Below are 18,423 nucleotides of genomic sequence, written 5' to 3'. Positions count from 1 at the left end.
AAAAAAAATCTAAATAAAATGTCGGCACGGTTTGTTGTCTTCAATAGGTTATGAAGTTCCTTCTCTAAAAATTTGAAGTCTGTAGGTTGAAATTTGTAAGAGAATTCGTGAATTTTCGTTAAGGGTAAAAAATACATGAGAGAGAGATGAAGACTGCAATGACATCTATCGACAAAAATTTGTTCCTTTAAACCAACCTTAAGCTTAATATTTAGTCCACATACGTTAAATGGCATGACCTGTGATGACTGTCACATCAGGACGAATGGACGGTGAGCCAAAAAAAAAAAAAAAATCCCTTTCTTGACATTTAGAGGTCATGGGACGTGTAAATCTCTTTAAAGTCTCGAACCTGACCTTTTTTCTTCCACGGTAACTTTTCTACTCTATTACCGTCACATGAAAGTAAAAAGATGAAGAAAAATTCTGTTTCTGTTCGTAGATGTTCCTCGTATAATGTAAAAAATACTTGCAGATGATTACATGTTTGGGAAGAAACAAAAGAGCGAAAAATTACTTTTTTTTTTTTTTTTTTTGTTTCAGGTGATTTTTCTCTTCATTGCTCTGCATCGACGAGTAATTATGTCAGAAAAGTTAGTGCTAAGCAGTGTTAATACACGCGATCTTAAACTGATAGACTTTGAAAAGAGAAAGACATTCATTGTGTATAAGATGCACAAAATAAAAAGTAGAAAAAGAGCTCAAAACATTTCGGGGGGAGAAACAGCTTCACTACGTAAGACAGTGCTGACCTCTTGTTATACTTCCCACAAACTCACCTTTCTCTTCACAACTTAGCAGTGGATTTTTGAATAAGATAAACGACACCCGTTCCCGTAGTAGATTTTCTTTTGTTATTCTACCAAATAAAGAACTGACAAAAGCGTTTAAAAAGCACGCTATCATTTTTATTAGATATTTCTTTTAAAAACTCCTTTTCACAATTTAAGCCCATTAAATATCTGTTTTTACATGATTATTTTTAAGTGATTCCCAAGATTCGTAACAACAGGAGGCACTGAGATAACAATTATTACACTTTTTTTTTATCGTCTTCCTATTGTTCATTGTAACGTAGAAGTGTTCCCAGGAAATTGTTTTTCTTGTCTTAATTGATGGTAATATTACCACGTAACACATTTCCTTTTCAGTGTTTTTTTTCTTTCTTTTTCACTTATTGCATGAGATTCTTTTATGTAACTGATGGAAGTCTATTAATCCAAGTCATCTGTATTAGAGGAGAGGAGAATTATTAGATAAGAAGGTAACACTAATAAACTAACATCTTTAGTTATACTACATGAAAAACCTCATGCAATAAATACGAAGGTATACTAAGTCAAAAATTATCCACAATTTTGACACAACTCTTCTTATGTTTTTCACACGAACCTCTGTGCTCATTTATATTATTGTTATGCTGTTGTGGTCATGCTATGAACGTTTGATTCTAAAGCCTGTGATAAACATCTTGGCATTTCAGCTAAACGAATAAAACTCAAGCTCTGACGCGACGTTGCCGAGTGCTAAGAGGTGTGGCTATGGCTAAGCAGACGAACTAGAGCGCGATCAGGTGGCAGAGGATGGACGTGAATGTGTACAAAATAAATGTGGCAATACCGCTGGTCTCTCATTTGCTAGCAGCATTTAAAGGGAACTTGGAGCGCCGTCTTCAAATGCCAAGATGTTTGTCACGCCGTTTAATTCCTTCATTTGCCTTTCTTTTGTTGCAGATAAATCATGGCTGCTCTATTAGAAGTTTGAACCAAATAGGAATAACGAGCAGTCATCCGGTTTTTGTACTCGGAAAGTGTATCAGGGGCCGCAATCCAACGAAGACTTTCAGCACACTAAAGGGAACAGTGTCTACGAATGGATTGAAAAATTCCAAAATGGTCGCACAAGTGTAAAGGGGCCTTGTCACTTTACAGGAACTTGTAGCTGTCATAAAAAAAAAAAAAAAAAAATCTTGAAATCCAAACTTCTTGAAAGCAAGAAAGGTATTTCCACCTATGCAGCACTGCACTCTAGTGGACAAACAGTGGACCTCCTTATTAAAAACGCGTATTTTGGCGCACTCCCCCCTCCCTGTTCAAAAGAATCCGTTGTTTCGGAAGCGGCGAAACTGTTTTTTCTTTTATGTCAGCGGGAGTGCGATAGCGGGTAGCAAGCAAGACGTCCCAGAAAGTTCCACACTGTTCAACTTCTTGCAAGATGGAAAAAAAATGTTTTATGACCCTTTCAAGACTATGTGTATATGGTGAAATATGGTAGGGTTTCAAGATTTTTTTTTTTTTTTTATGACAGCTACAAGTTCTTCTAACGTGGCAATCCCCTTTTACGCACGAGGAAGGAGCCGGGCGACCATCTACGGCCACAGAGCGTGCACGTGACGACATGGTTCTGTTAGACAGACGGATGACCATTGATGAAGTGGCACACCGTCTGGAAATTAGTCATGGTTCCTGATACAGCTTCCGACCACAAAAAGTGGATCACTGCTGGTTGTTCCTCTTTGGTGCAAAATTAAAATGGAGCGGCCATGATCTATCTGCAACAAAAAGGGAACGAATGGAGGAATTAGGATCAAACTTTCATAGCAGGACCACAACAGCATAACAATAAAATAAACAAGGACAGAGGTCAGTATGAGCAATATAAGAAGAATTGTGTCAAAATTGCGGATAATTTTTGGATTATCCTCGTATATGTGATAAAAAAAAACCCTTGTACACAAATGGGACTCAGTTGACTTGAAAATGAAATAAAGTTTCTATTTTCGAGTCCTACGGATGTGACCTTTAGGCTAAAGTAGCCGCATGATTAATTGAAGAGAATGAGCAGGAAATATTTACTGAAATGAGAATGTGAAAGAATTCAGGAAAGCCCATGAATATAATGTTTGCCCAGTACAAGTTCGAGTGGCTGGGAATCAAACCACGAACCCCTCGCTCAACCACTGAGCCAAAATCTTAGATTTACCCAATTGACTAGCATCCTAGTAGAGAGAGGTTTCAGCCTAATCACTAAAGCAAGTAGCGGTTACAGATGAAAGTAATAGCGGAAGAGACATCATGACTTAGTCCTAGAGCGTTCACCTCTGCTGCTATGGTTTCCTGGTTTGATCCGAGACTGAATTTGTGATGGACAACATTGTATTCGTGGTTTTTCTCTGGGTTCTTCAATTTCCTCCCACATTCTCATCCCAATCAATTCTTTCATTATCATTCATCCCCATTAGTCATTCGTCTCCCTTAGCTTAAAGGACAGAATCATGGACGTAAATATAGAAATTGCATTTTCATTTCAAAAGAAACCAATGACTCCAACCCAAGAAAGAAGTTTCCCCGAGATGGTATCTCAAAATTTCCCTAAATATAATTAAAACCCACTTAATTTTAAAATTATACCTCAGCTACAGGTCCAGTTTTTTAAAAAAGAAATGGGATTCGTACAAAAAGCAAATAAAAATATTTCAGTTTTACGTCCCACTTATTATGCTCTTTAGGTTAAGGGAGATGGATGATTACAGTAAGTGAATGATATTGGAAGAATTGATTAGGGAAACGGAAGGGAAAGGGAAGTACCACGAGAAAAACCCATGGATACGGTGTTGTCCACCACACACTTACTTGGTCGGGATGCAACCAGATCCCACTCACCAAAGGTAAGCTCTACACCACACCACTGAGACACCATACCTCCTCTCCCCACGATTCGTAAAAGAACTAAGAGTTAAATTTGATTTAAATTACTCGCTAAACAAAACAATACGTTTATCGTCTGAAGAAGCCAAGTGGATATTTAGCTCAACTGCTTGATAACATTTACAATAAAGTGTTGTTTTGTTAAGCGAATAGTTTAAATCAAGTCTACGTATAGTGAACATAACAGAGTTATATTAAGGTAAACGTGTGAACGAGCAGGCCCGTATCCAGGGGCAAGGGCGTCCATGTTGTGGTTTCCAAGAGGGGGGGCAAGTATAAGCGACATTTCAAATATAGTTTCAAATTTTACGGTAACTATTTTAAAATATCTATTGGGTTTTCGATCTTCTAAAGCACAATTTTCTCTAAAGGTGGAGGCAAGCGCCCCACCTTGCCCCCGTGATGGGCGCCCTTGTCCAGGGAGGTTTAGGGGTCCGCCCCCCCTAAATTTTGGCTGCCCTCCTAAAATTTTCACGGTAGACTGGCAAATGAACTATAATATGGTTGCATCGCCTTTCCCCCCCCCCCCTTCTACATTTTTGGGCTGGCTACAGGCCTGTGAACGAGTAAAACAGAAATAAACGATGGATTAATGGGCTCCGTGAATATTAGGTCTTTAGGTAAAGTGGGACCATATCTTCAAAGAAGTGCGGGATAATAAGAATTTATAATACAGGAAAAAGAGATGAAGAAAAGTTAACGGAAAACTACCCCAGTTGGTAACACTGAACGAAAACTGCCATAAATGTAAGATTATTTTTTTAAAAAATACTTACATAGGTGCAGGTGGAGCAGCAGGTTTTGGTGCAATCGGCGGAGGATAACGACACACGACGGTAATCACTTCGTCTCCATCCATTTCTAGCCCTGGGTGAAACCTTACAACAATATTATTCGTAAAGACTCGCTGTGGATCCTGTGAAAGAAAAATAAAAAAAGATTTACTAATTATGCGTTTTAAATATTATAAACTATCTTTCACATATATTGTATTAAGATGGGTTTGTAATTACTGTTGTTTCTGATCAAAAGTCGTGTTGAAAAATAATATAACAAAAATGAGTAATTAATAGACTAAACTCGTTAAAAATTAATAAATGCCTATAATGATATGCATGTCTTGGATTGGTCATTCCTGCGGGTTGTTAAAGGAGGCAAGTAATAACTGTACACTCATTATTCAAATATAAAAGTGTGAGGGGTGAACATAGAACAAGTGAATAGTTTTCGATACCTGGGTAGTATTCTTAGTAATTGGCATGAAGTGGGAACGTAAAATAAAAGCAAGGATAGGAATGGCGAAAGAAGCCTTTAGGAGGAAGAAAAGTGTTTTGTGGGACCTTGAATAAAGAGTTGAGAAAAAGACTCATAAAATGCTTCGTGTGGAGTGTTGTACTGTATGGAGCGGAAACGTGGACATTTCGTAAAGGTGATGAAAATCGACCGGAAGCCTTCGAAATGTGGGTGTCGAGAAGAATAGAAAGAATTAGTTGGGTTGAGCGGAAAACGAATGAGAGAGTGTTAGAAATGGTGGGTGAGAAAAGAACACTTTTAGATATTATTAGGAAGAGGAAGAGAAACTGGTTGGGACATTGCCTAAGAAGAAATTGTATCATAAGGGACGTCCTAGAAGGTATGGTGGCGGCAAAGAGAGGGAGGGGACGACTACAATTTATGGATGATATTAAAACGGAAAGATCATACGCGAAGACGAAGAGGTTAGCGGAGGACCGTGGAGCATAGAAGCTTCTCAGCTGCGGCAAGTGACCTGCCAATAAAGGCAGAATACCTACGATGATGACATGATTCAGGTTTAATAGAAATGAAATAAATGGAAGAACATGAGAAATACACGTCGTGAAAGGATCTGGAAACCTTTCATCACAGACATGGGCCGTTCGCTACTGAAACACCATTTAACAAATATTGAGATAAACGAGGCGCATCTCTAAAATGAAGCATTTGTTTTAAGGTTGGTGTAAAGGGACAAGCTTTGCCGATAGATGTCACTACAATCTTCGTGTCTCTCTCATGTATTTTTTACCTTTCACGAAAATTCACGATTTCTCTTACAAATTTCAACCTAGGGACTTCAAATTTTTACAGAAGGAACTTTATTACGTATCGAAGGCAACAATCCGTGCAGATTTTTTATTTACAATTTTCTTCATTGTTGAAACAGTTATATTGTTAAAGGTTTCGATATCGAATTCAACAATCAAGCCATTTCAACAATGAAGAAAATTGTAAATAAAAAATCGGCACGGATTGTTGCCTTCGATTGGTCATAAAGTTCCTTCTGTAAAAATTTGAAGTCTCTAGGTTGAAATTTGTAAGAGAAATGTGAATTTTCGTGAAAGGTATAAAATACATGAGAGAGAGAGATACGAAGACTGTAGTGACATCTATCGGCAAAACTTGTCCCTTTAAACCAACCTTAACGTAGAAATGGCAATACTGACGTAAGTGGAGCGTAGGAAGAAGCATGCTCTATTATTCTGTACCTGCAACAGAGGTATAATAGTTGCAAAAATGAAATGAAATGAAATGAAATGAAATCTTTAGTTTTACGTCCCACAGTTATGCCGGTTAGTCTAAAGGAGACGGTGATGAGTAATGAATGAAATGGTGGAATGAAGAAAGTGGGAGGAAACGGGAGAACCTCGAGAAAAACCACGCACACGGTGTTTGTCCACCACAAAGTTCACTTGGCTGGGGCTGGGATTATAATAGTTGCGTACCTGCGAGCAGCAGTAGGTTAAAATGACCTGTCATCATAGAAAATCCTGTGAAACGAGAGGTGAGGTCTGTGATCCGTTTTCTCAACGTAAGAAGACAGAATATAGTTGATATCACAGCACATATGTATTACCAAACACTGTCTTATCTGCAATGCACTATCTGAAATCGGCGAAGACGAATGTTACTGTCTGGAATTTTTCTCTTTTTACGACAAATGAATCGATGATTTGACAAACGTCATAAGTCAATGATGTCAATAATGCCCTAAATCAATGATTTTTGGCGTTTGTCAACTCAGGGACGCTTGTTGCAGCTCGATATTTGCAAGAACTATTAGCGTGACTTTTGACACATCAGAACCCAATTGTGTAGACCTAGCTATCCTTCAAGAATCGAACCTGCATGTAAACTCACTTTCGGCGTATGGCTGACTTATGACGTTTCTCAAATCAGCTATTCAAACGCTATTAAGACAATTCAAAGCTTAGGATGGGGACTTTCTAATCACACAGTACTGACTTTGTCCCTAGTGACTTCTTTGTTTGCTTGCTTTGCTCCTTTACCTGCTCCTCCTCTGTTCTTCTTTTGTCACTTCGTAACTTTCAATGACAGTGAAATTCTCAAGACATCAGTTCTAGATTATGGAAGTCTCGGGCTGCAGAATTCTACACAGAGGGTCTACGAAAATGTGTGCCGCCATTCTATCAAAAATGCTTAAGCTTCGTGGTAACTATGTAGAAAAATAGTTAAGATGTATTCATGGATAGAATCAACAATAAAATTTCTCTCTCCCTCTCTCTCTTCTTCTTCTTCTTCTTCTTTTTTATGTGACTTGTAATAGATAACGGCAACTTTTGGGACTTGGTAATTAAACCTTTTGGTTAAGAGCCTGATATGTTAAAAATAATACAAAATTTACCATTATTCTTTTGCTTGTTTATTTATAAGTGAAATTAGATAATGAAATGCAACTTACCACAATTATAGATAATGCTTTTCTACAACAGAAAATATGAACCTGAAGAATTTTCAGCCTTGCCATCAACAGAAATTACAGTGTTGCCAGAATAATATTTCCCCAAAATCTAAGTTAAGGCAGAGACTAGAGGAACGAACTCAATTGCATTTGATTACGTGTCATGTTGTTTTGGTATCCTGTGAACCACTTTTTAAATAGGGTCTAATATTTGTATTTAGTTTGTAATAAACAAAATGGCTTTAACATATAATTATTAAAATTAAATAATAAATGTTAAAACATGATACGTAATCAAATGTAGTTGAGTTCGTTCCTCTAGTCGCTGCCTTAACTTAGATTTTGGGGGAGAGGGAGATTTTATTCTGATAATACTGTAATTTCTATTGATGGAAACACTGAAAATTCTTCGGGTTCATAGTTTCTGTTGTAGAATAACATTATCGATTATTGTGGTGACTTGCATTTCATTATCTCCTTTCACTTATGAATAAACAAGCAAAGGAAAAATTATAAATTTTGTATTATTTTTAGTAAGGCAGGCTCTTAATATTGCCATAATGATAATACAACATTTTCACATAATTTTCGCTCTAGATTAATGTCTTAGAATAAAGTTAATACAAATATATTTACATTGCGTACATGCTTAACCCACATCAGTTAATTAAGTACAGTGAAACCTGTCTTCAGCGGAATCGAGCGGGACTTGCAAAAGTTTCCGTTAAGGTCAGGTTTCCGCTTAGTGGAGGTAGACCTTTCCTCTCTTTCTTTCTTTCTTTTTTTTTTTTTAAATACATGCTTATAAAGGGGCATACTGAGGAAATATATTGCTGTACGTACATTGTTCGATTACAGTACTTCTTTCTTCTACGAATAAATACACAAAAAAATTAAAATGAATACATAATATATTGTGCACACGTTTTCTTTATTTTTTCTAATAGCCAAGCAGGGTTTTCTGTGTACATTGCTGCTTGACTGCTTGACTTTCCGCATACGCTTTAGCCTGAGAAATTATAGTAAGTGAATCAGAATAATTTTTCCGTAAGGCAAATTTTTGCAGTTGCTTTAAACTTCTGAGAGCATCTTAATATGTATTTATTCTACACTCTTCTTCGAACTCGGTATCGTATTCCAATTCTTCCTCTATCTCTTTTTCTTCTTTCCGACATTCCGTATGGTTCTTGATTAAGTCGCGGAGATTAAGGACAACTTGTAGGGATGAATATGAGTAGTGGTTGGGGAAGGTCAACACTGTCCAGAAATATTTAACAAAAGAACGAACATTTTATCTCAGACAGTGTAATGTATATGTCTCACAGAATGTCCAAACATCTTCTAAACGCTGTAGTCCGGAACTCAGAATTTTCCGTTAAATGTTTATTTTTCTTTCCGTTGTCCGCGTAACACAGTTTCCGCTTAATGAAGGGAGTTTTACACGTTTTGTTCTCCAAAATTCATGGGACCGTGAAATATTTCCGTTTAAAACAGTTTTCCGTTTAATAAAGGGGCCGTTGAAGACAGGTTTTACTGTATTACTTAAGATGGCAGACGGATTCAGTGCTGCTTCGTGACGCTTATGAGGAATTTTTAACGAGAAAATTGGAAAATATTAAATTCTAGAATCATGAAGTAATTTTCAAATTAAGGAGGTCAGAAGTAAAGAGTTGACTGTAGGATATTAAATAAAAACTGAAAAGTAAAACGAAAAACCAGGAAAACACTTTTAAGAGCAATGTATTTGTAAAATTCACTACAAAGTAGTTTCTTGTGTGAGGAGCTTAAACAAATTGGTTAAGCCTAAAAAGCATTGGACGCGATTTGATGTTTATATGATATTTCTATTATCGATTATAGTTCTAGTATCCATAAAAACTTTGCTCCTCAACTTTAAGAAGAGTGCCCAATGCTTTTAGTCTGTCACATTTCTTTATTTTATTCCACAAAAAATTTTCTTTTTAGTGATTTTTTAAAAAAGCATTGCTGTTTTTATAGTCCCATTTCTTTATTATACCCCACAAATTCTTATTTTTAGTGTAATTTTATAAAATGTATTGATTTTGTAATCCCATTTCTTCATTATACCTCACAAAAATATTCTTTTAGTGCATTTTATAAAAGCATCGTTTCTACACTCATATTTCATTTTACCGCACAAAAATCTCCTTTGAGTGTATTTATAAAAGTACTGTTTCTATAGTTCCATCTCATTTTACTCCACAAAAATCTTCAAGTGCATTTTATAAAAGTATTGATTTTTACAATTCCATTTTGTTAAACCTCACAACAATTTAGTTCATTTTATAAAAAAAAACATTGCTTTCATAGTTCCATTTCATTTTGTCGCCAGAAATATCTCGTTTTTAGTGTATTTTATAAAAGCATTGTTTTTATAGTCTCATTTCTTCAGTACCGTATATCCCACAAAAATATTTTTAGTGCATTTTATAAAAGCATTGTTCTATAGTCCCATTTCTGCATTATACCCCACAAAGATTCTCCTTTTTAATCCATTTTATAAAAGTATTCCTTTTATAATATTTTTTTTTTTCATTATAGCCCACAAAAATCTCCTTTTTAGTGCATTTTATAAAAGCGTTGTTTTTAAAGTCCCGCTTGTTCATTATACCCCAGAAAAAATTTCAGTGCATTTTATAAAAGTATTGTTTTTACAGTCCTACTTCTTCTTTATAACCCACAAAAATATACTTTTTAGTGCATTTTATAAAAGCACTGTTTTGATAGTCCCAATTCTTCATTATACTCCACAAATATTTCCTTTTCAATACTTTTTATAAAAGCATTGTTTTCAAAGGTTATGTCTCTTATACAGTAATCATTTTAAAAAAAATCTTTAAAATATGAAGCGTTTCCTGGATACAAGCAAATCGTTTGTAATGCCATTTTGTTATCTTTTCTACTGTTTTTATTACGCACCTTGACTTCCGTGTGTTATAAGGTCTTGAAAGTAATATAATTAAAAAAAAAAAAAAAAAGTAAACTTGTAACTTGTGACGTGAATCCGAGAAGAAAAATTCAAAGTTAAACATAACATATGATAAAAAGTTTTAAGGTATATAATTAACAGAATCTTGAAAAGTTGATAATAAATAATTTTGCGAGTGTGTTCACTCACGGAAGTTATTCTGCTTAATTAATGGTTAGCACGCGAGGAATACTGTAAAGAACACACGATTCACAGGGGCAAGGTAAATAGCTGACCAAATGGAGATAATCAAAGGCTTGTATAATATCTGCGAATAAAATATTGCAAATATTCATTTATAGATGGCACTGGTGGTAAGAAATATAGCAATGAACGAAAAAGTTCAGTCGAGTACCACAAAGGAGAAATATTAAACACATAATAATGTGAGCCTTACAAATATCTAAGTAATTTTCATTATAAACATTATATATAATAAGTTTTACAGGAATAATTTGCTTGATAGGACCCAGAAATGTGGTTCTATATAGACAACTAGCCTTTAGCTAGCTGGGGGCTCCATCCCCAAACCCCCGCGTTTGCTCGGCTTACAGCCACGTACCTCTTAAATCCGTAATTCTATCGAATTTCAAGTTTCTTTTCCTATTTCAACTATCTAAAAGATAAGGTTTTGTATCCTCCCAGAAAAAAAGTCCATTTAAATAACATGGGGAATTTCTTCAACCACTTTAAATGCCCTAAAAGTTAAAAAATATTCACTTTTGGCAATTATCCTGTGGGTTAGTCCCGAAAAGCTACAATTATGCCAAATTTCAATTTTCCATATCAAATGGAAGTGCTCGTTGAGTTTATGTCAGTGAGTTCATGTAATGTTATATATACTGTAGTTAATATAGGATATTTACATCAATCGTTTAACTGGCCACTTCCAGAAATACATTTCCAGTGTAGATTCACCATCTACTTTCCCTAGTCCGAACAATTCTAGTGATTCTACATAGATAATGTCCATATGCAATCGATTCAGAGTAGCAAAATAAATCGACTGATATTACTTTAACTCATTTTCAGCTTAGTTAAAATTTACCTTTGGGGAGTCTAATTTCTCTTTCCATTATATGTTATTGGAATTACTGAGTTAAAGATTAAAGTATTTACATGTTAACATACAAGTTCCTTTATCATTGTTATGGAGATATTGCTTATATATAAAGTTGCTAGATATAAACAGGCCTCAGAAAGTAAATTCTGACTCCAAACCAGAAGTGGCCAAAATTTATGCCAATCGATTCGTTTTGTTATCCTGAATCGATAACAATCTTCTTGATAAATCTTGGCAACCCAGCTCTCTTTGAAATGCCCTTTACAGTACGTCATCATCATCATAGGTATTCTGCCATTATTGGCTGGTTACTTTCCGCAAATGAGAAGCTTCCATGCTCCACAGTCTTCAACTAATCTCTTCGTCTTCACGTACGATTTTTTTTCTTTGATACTATCCATTAGCTGCAGCCTCCTTTGATCCCCCTCCCTCTCTTTCCTGCCACCATACCGTCTAGCACGTCCCTTATGATACAGTTCCTTTTCAGCCAATGTCCCACCCAGTTTCTCTTTCAATTACATCTAAAAAAAAAAAAAAGCTTTCCTCCCCCATTTCTAACATCACTTCATTCGTTTTCCGCTTGACAGTTGATTCTCTCCATTCTTTTCGAACATTTCCAGTCTTTTGTTATTGCTTTTGTGCAATGTTCATGCAAAGTTGGAATTAAATTAAACAAATATGGATTTTCTACGCCCAAAGTAAGAACTTTACTTAAAGACAAATGTTAGAATGTCCTGCATACAGTTCCCAGAATATGATTTTCTATAGGAAGATATATTTTTTAATAAGATTATACGTATTGCCTATATAGAATCACTGGTAATACTCACGCAACATAATATTGGTATAGATATAATATTGGTTGGGCATACTAACCTGTTTTGTTCCACAACCTTTCAACGGTAGCTCCAAGTGGTACGTTAAATCTCCTTTGCCAGCCACCGTACACGCGCTGTTGCGATCGAAATCTGCGTACGCAATGCCGAAGAAGGGATGATCAAATTTTAGGTCGATCTGCATTGAGCCAGCTGCACAGTTGAGGGTAGCTTTCGTTCTGTTGAGGAATATGACGGGGGAAATGTCGTCCAATTTGGTCACTTTGCCGTCCAAAGTGGCCGTGTCGGGCAGCCCCTCTCCAACGTATTCTATGTTGTTTCCATGACTGGCGTAATTGGACTGCGACAGGATGATGCATGGACACATCCAAATCAGCAGCACCACACTGGCGGCGAGTCGAGGAATCACAGACATCTGCAAGTACAATGGAGAACGCATTCATAAGAACAAATTGACAATAGATGGTAACGTAAATTCTTATTAATCTCTTATCATTTAAGTAAATAATATTACATCAAATACGCATTATATTACACAAACAATATTACATTAAGCTTAAAACAGAACGTAGAAAAATTGAGGGTGGCTGGAAAATAGGGTACATACTGGAAACCATGTTTAGTAATAAATGTTCGTAAAATTTTGTGTGCCATTCAGAGTACTACAGGAATTAGCTGTATATTACTTTTTGCAATCTCCTCTCTCGCTTGTAGTATGAAAGTTTTCTAACAAATACCATAGAGACCAAGCTATCAAAGTCCATTTAAATTGATTGATGGGAAAAGGGAATATAACCCTATATGCTCTTTTTCCAAATATCGCCTCAATTGCGAAGTAATTATATAAATAAGGTTTTCAAATATGTATATAAATATATATATATATAGAGAGAGAGAGAGAAATAGCACTAACACCTCTAAGAAGTTTCATCAACTTTGTCCATCTAATGATTTCACTAAAACTCCTAACCGCCCTTATAGCGAATGTGTAACCACATGCTACCCACCAGTGGCGTACGAAGAAGTTCGTCGGAGGGGTGGGTGGGTTCAAGCTTAAAACTTCATATAATTTCAGGTGTTTGTCTACATACCTTAATATCGTAAATGCTTATTTTTACATAGTTTGCTGAATGAAGGGATTAAAACGCCGAAACCGTCCTTGCATACACAACTGCCATTTTAGGAGGGAAAATCCTTTAAATACATATGTATATTCAAACAAATATTGCGTTAAGTATCATTCCTGTTTTGAATCGACATTTCCACTACATTATCTTTTACAATGAAAAAAAAAACTTAGAACAGGCTGATTACGATTTAGAAAAAGAAAAAAAAAAGAAAGTAACTTTTGAGTCCAAGTCGAAATTCAACACTGAATTGCGGTCTCTCATTCGTGCGCTCAAAACAACTGCCATGTTTGAATGTCATCTACATCTGCTTCGGGTGAAACCCGTCCTTTGTTACTGGCGAGACAGCTCACAAATGTTATTTCGCATGTTTCCAATCTGCGTGACAGTAAATAGAACCTAAAGGATTTTAAAGTAAAGGAATACCTTGTACAACACAATTAATTCCACTCATCGAAACAGAGGATATCTGACATACATTAACTTGAACAGATAATGCCATTGATTGATTTTCAAAATTGAAAAAAAAAAAACTGTAGTTTTCATTTGTAGTTTTCATTCTGTCTCATTTTAAAGTTGTAACGTTCTTGTAATAAACATTTCTAGTTTTACGTACGACCAGGCCCGTATTTATACATTATGCGCCCCTGAGTTCTAAATAATAATTTGCCGCCCCCCGGAAACGATCAATATTAGAGTTGAATTCATAGTTTTTGGGGTGGCTGAGATGAATAGTGACAGTTTTAATCCAATTCAACTTTAAGGTCATAGACCTACTCTACTCCTCAGAGACGGAGCGAGATTTTAAAAGTAATCAGAAACGACAGATATAGTGTTGAATTCATGGTTTTCGAGGTTGCTGATTTTAAATGTATTAGTTTGCATGATGTTTAAGTTCATCCTCACCCGTTGGGATGGGGTGGGAGAGGATGACTTTTTAAAAATAATCAGATAAGCTAGCTAATTAGTAACTACTGTCATAAGAGCGAATTAAACACATTAACATATTTTCTCGCGCTTGCGTGGGACTCTGCGGGTTGCTAGTTTTAAATATTACTTTATTGTGAATCTTTAAAAAAATTCAAAATTTTGCCGCCCCCTAAATTCTACCGCCCTGTGATAGAGCACAGAATAGCACTTACCTAAATACGGGCCTGCGTCACGACGTTTGTGCAAGGCTAAGGAAGGCGGTGGTGAAGATAATAAATGGAAATGGTAGAATGAGGAATGTGTAAGGAAACGTAAAATCCCATACAAAACCTATGCACACTGTGCTTGTCCACCATTTGGCGCGAGATTGAATCGAACCATGGGTCTTACGCACTACAGGTTAGCGCTATACCACTTAACCACTGAACCCCGTTTGAACGTTCTTATTGGCAAATTATATAGTAGAGCTGGTTTGAAAATTTTAGAAATTTTGCTATCCAAAAATCCATGTTTCAGAATCCTTCGGTACTCACACAACAATTTGTATAGAGGGAGTTTAGCTACGGGCATATAATTGGAAGTACTCACCAACTACCTCTAGAAAAATAAAGTACCCCAGGATTCTGAAACATGGATATTTGGATAGGACACATATTAGTTCCTAAGTGAAATCATGACCCGACTGCGGCAGGTCCCATACTTTTGGAGCTATGGACCTTGAAAGTTCATTTTTTCATGTTTTCGGCAGCCTATAACTCCGAAAGTTATCATTTGTGCACCCAGGTCGGTCTATACTTTTTGTCTTATATTGGTGTCAGGAGTTACTTCCCAAACGTTGTCGGTGTTGTTCTGAAACACCCTGTATTTGCTTCTCTCGCGCCAACCCTATACTGGCTTTTATATTCCTGTAACATTTTTGATCTTCACTCATAATACTACCGAGATACCTATAGCAATTTCCTTGTTCTAGTTTCTTCTATCCCGTTCCAAACGCCACTGTTGTGTATCCGGGAAAATTGTTTTCAATCCAATCACTTTTTTTTTTTTTAAATCTTCTAAATATCTAGACCATTACATGTGCGGTTCTGTATACTTTTACTTTGATTATAATTACAAAACCAAGATTCTGTTACCAATTAAACAGTTGTTCCTTTTATGGTTATACGGTTTGGAACAGCTGTTTCATTGATAACGGTTTTTATTAATTCAATACATACAACATTCACTTGCGGTTTAGCTTTTTTCCGTTTTCTTATTATTAGCACACCTGCACCATAGTTTCCTAATTTGCTATGGTTTTAAACAGAGAAATAAAACCAAAAACGGTTTTAAAAAAATGAAATTGTTTTAGTTAAATAATGGGCAGCATTGATTGTACTTTATCTTCTTTGAAAACATTTTTTTACACTAAAGGTTGTTTCTGTTGCTTCCCAAAAACAAAAATAAAAAAAAAAATACAAAAAGGACAACTTGTCTTGTAGTACATACTACACTTGGCTGCAGAAGCGAGCGACCAGCTGTTCAACTTCAGTTCCAACCAGCCAAAAGACAACTGGACCGTATTGTTGCAGTGGCAGAAAACAGACGACCGAACTAACATAGCAACTCAACCACATAAGGAAGGTAAAAACATTGTTTCTTTTGTTTTCAAGAAGTTTGAAGTTTACCAAAACTCCTTTTACCCTGTCTGCGAAACATAATATCTGAAAAGGCTGCGGTGGCTCAGTGGTAGAGCGTTCATCTCTGGTACATGGGATCCCTGGTTCGATCCCAGCTCGCGCCAAGTGGGCTTTGTGGTGGACGAACACCGTGTCCTTGGATTTTCTGGGGTTCTCTCGTTCCTCCCACTTTCTTCATTCCACCATTTCATTCATTCCTCATCATCACCGTCTCTTTAGCCTAGCCCGCATAACGTGGGACGTAAAACTTAAAGATTTCATTTCATTTTCATTTCGAACAGTGGCTAGGGAACTAGGGATATAATGGGGCTTATACGGGAATATACAATGCAGAGCAAATAAAGAGTAGTAAAAACAACTTGAAATGACTACTACTATAGCGTGTTACTTGTGTTTTATTTCAAATAACTAGTAACTAGTAACTAATAAGTTGCTGTTCGTTACTTATTTGTTACTTAAAATGCAAAAATACGTTGTTCTTTATTTAGTGCTATTGCACTAAGTTTGTAGCACATAAGAATAAAAGATGGCAGCACTTCTAATCATGTGAATGTTATCAGACAGTTCACAGACCTACAAAATTATATTCAGACTAATTACAAAACTCATAGCACACTATTCATTACTTGGTATAAATGTCAAATGTACTGCTGGTTAAAAGCTTTGCGCATAGCGAACAATAAAAACCAATGCAATTTCTCCCTGCCAGTTACGATTAATTTCTGGTATGCTCACAAGGCCATGTCGTTGGTGCGGCAAAACATCTCGATCGATATTTCATTCGATCCAAACAGCTGTGACGTACCAGACGTCAGAACAGCTGCATTTTGAATCCTTCCTGTTCCTCATCCCGGATTCTTTCTCTTGCCTTACTTTTGAGCTCTGTCCGTCAGACTTATCTAGTCAAGGGCGTCCAGTGCTACGGGTTTGGTAAGTGAATTTATCCAACCTTGACGGCTATCCAAACGGGTCGTCTCACCTTTGCATCGTCTCATCTCATCATTTGATCAGGGATTTCATACACACACCATTCCGGCTTCGTGCCGCAGGTCTCGGTTTGCTCATGGCGGACTCTGGCAACGCTTCTGGACCATCTCTAGAGTGCAGACACGGAGGTTTACCACCTGTTTTCGTAACTCCCTCCGCTAGCTCCACGAAGGTGGAGAGGCAGAGAGAGCACTGCGAAAGACGCCGCCGAGCCTCAGAGCGCTCAACTACCTCAACAGTGTCTAATGCCTCAAGCAGGCAACGATCTAGATCTCCACTTAGTCAGCCCAGCTATGCCAGCAAAGCACAATCTCCTCCTGCTAAGAAGCAACATACCGCCAATGACTCCGATATATCCGACATGGACGCTGAAAATTCCACATCATCACGCCGAGCATCAACTACTACACAGTCCGCATCTGTTCATTGCTTCCTATTGCAGAAATACGATCCTAAGTATTCTAATGAAAAGTTCATTATCCTGCAACTTAGGAAATATCTACCCAGTCTTCCACTCCAGGAAGTTGTCAAAACGCGAAACGGATACATCTTAAAGTCCACAGATCCAAATTTCCTCACGACAGTACGCAATAAGGCATCCTTCGAAATTTTTGGTAACACCGCCATCATTACTTCTCTCACTTCTTCTCGACGTAAACAGCCACCTCCACCTAGACGACCTCCGATGCTTTCTGTAGTGATTCGAGGAGTTGATCCTACATACTCAGACGAGGAAATCCAAGCAGAATTACAGTATGAAGGGCATACTATTAACAAAGCCATCCGTATTCGTAATAACACTGGCCCAACTTATATGGTTAGAATCCTCACTTCATCTCAGGACACCATAGATACTCTTCTCACTCAAGGCGCCCTCATATACAAGCGACGACACAGGGTAGAACCCTCTCGGTCGCCTGCACCCTTACCTATTCGATGTGAGCGATGCCAAGCGTATAACAGCCACGCAACAGCCGATTGTAAAAATGCTACTGTTTGTGGTTACTGTTCTGGTCCACATCAAACGCGACTTTGCCCAAATATGGAACTTCCACCCCAATGTCCAACATGTCAAGATAGGCACCCCGCCTATAGCTATAAATGCAAAAACAAACCTAAGCCTGATGAATCACACCCGGAATTAGTTGCTCCACTCCGCACCCAGTCAGCATCCACCAACACTGAAAAACATGTCGATGATCCAGTCACTGTGGGCAAACTCCTGGAATTTCTTACTCTCGCACTTCAGAATATCCACCCCTTCAATCGACAGCACGTTCTCCAACAACTCACACTTGCCGCTAAATCAACTTTCAATGTCTCACTTTATGCTACATACTCCAATAACTATGTTCATTTTCATACTGCACGATACGAAACAACTGTT

General features: G+C 37.0%; 1 protein-coding gene across 1 annotated transcript in view; it reads right to left on the bottom strand.

Annotated features, from left to right (window-relative positions):
• Window positions 1-18,423, bottom strand: part of pot (zona pellucida domain protein papillote) — a 179,145-nt gene that overhangs the window by 6,415 nt on the left and 154,307 nt on the right. Inside the window, exons 3-4 of the mRNA XM_081764456.1 lie at window positions 12,354-12,728; window positions 4,484-4,623 (exon numbers count right to left, since the gene is read on the bottom strand). Coding sequence (XP_081620582.1) covers window positions 4,484-4,623; window positions 12,354-12,728 — 515 coding nt within the window. The remainder of the gene's footprint in view (window positions 1-4,483; window positions 4,624-12,353; window positions 12,729-18,423) is intronic.

Source organism: Thermobia domestica, chromosome 7 (assembly GCF_964235325.1).
Source record: "Thermobia domestica chromosome 7, izTheDome1.hap1.1, whole genome shotgun sequence".
NCBI classification, from domain to species: domain Eukaryota; kingdom Metazoa; phylum Arthropoda; class Insecta; order Zygentoma; family Lepismatidae; genus Thermobia; species Thermobia domestica.
Note: the sequence above shows the minus strand (reverse complement) of the source record. Positions and strands in the feature narration are given on the sequence as shown.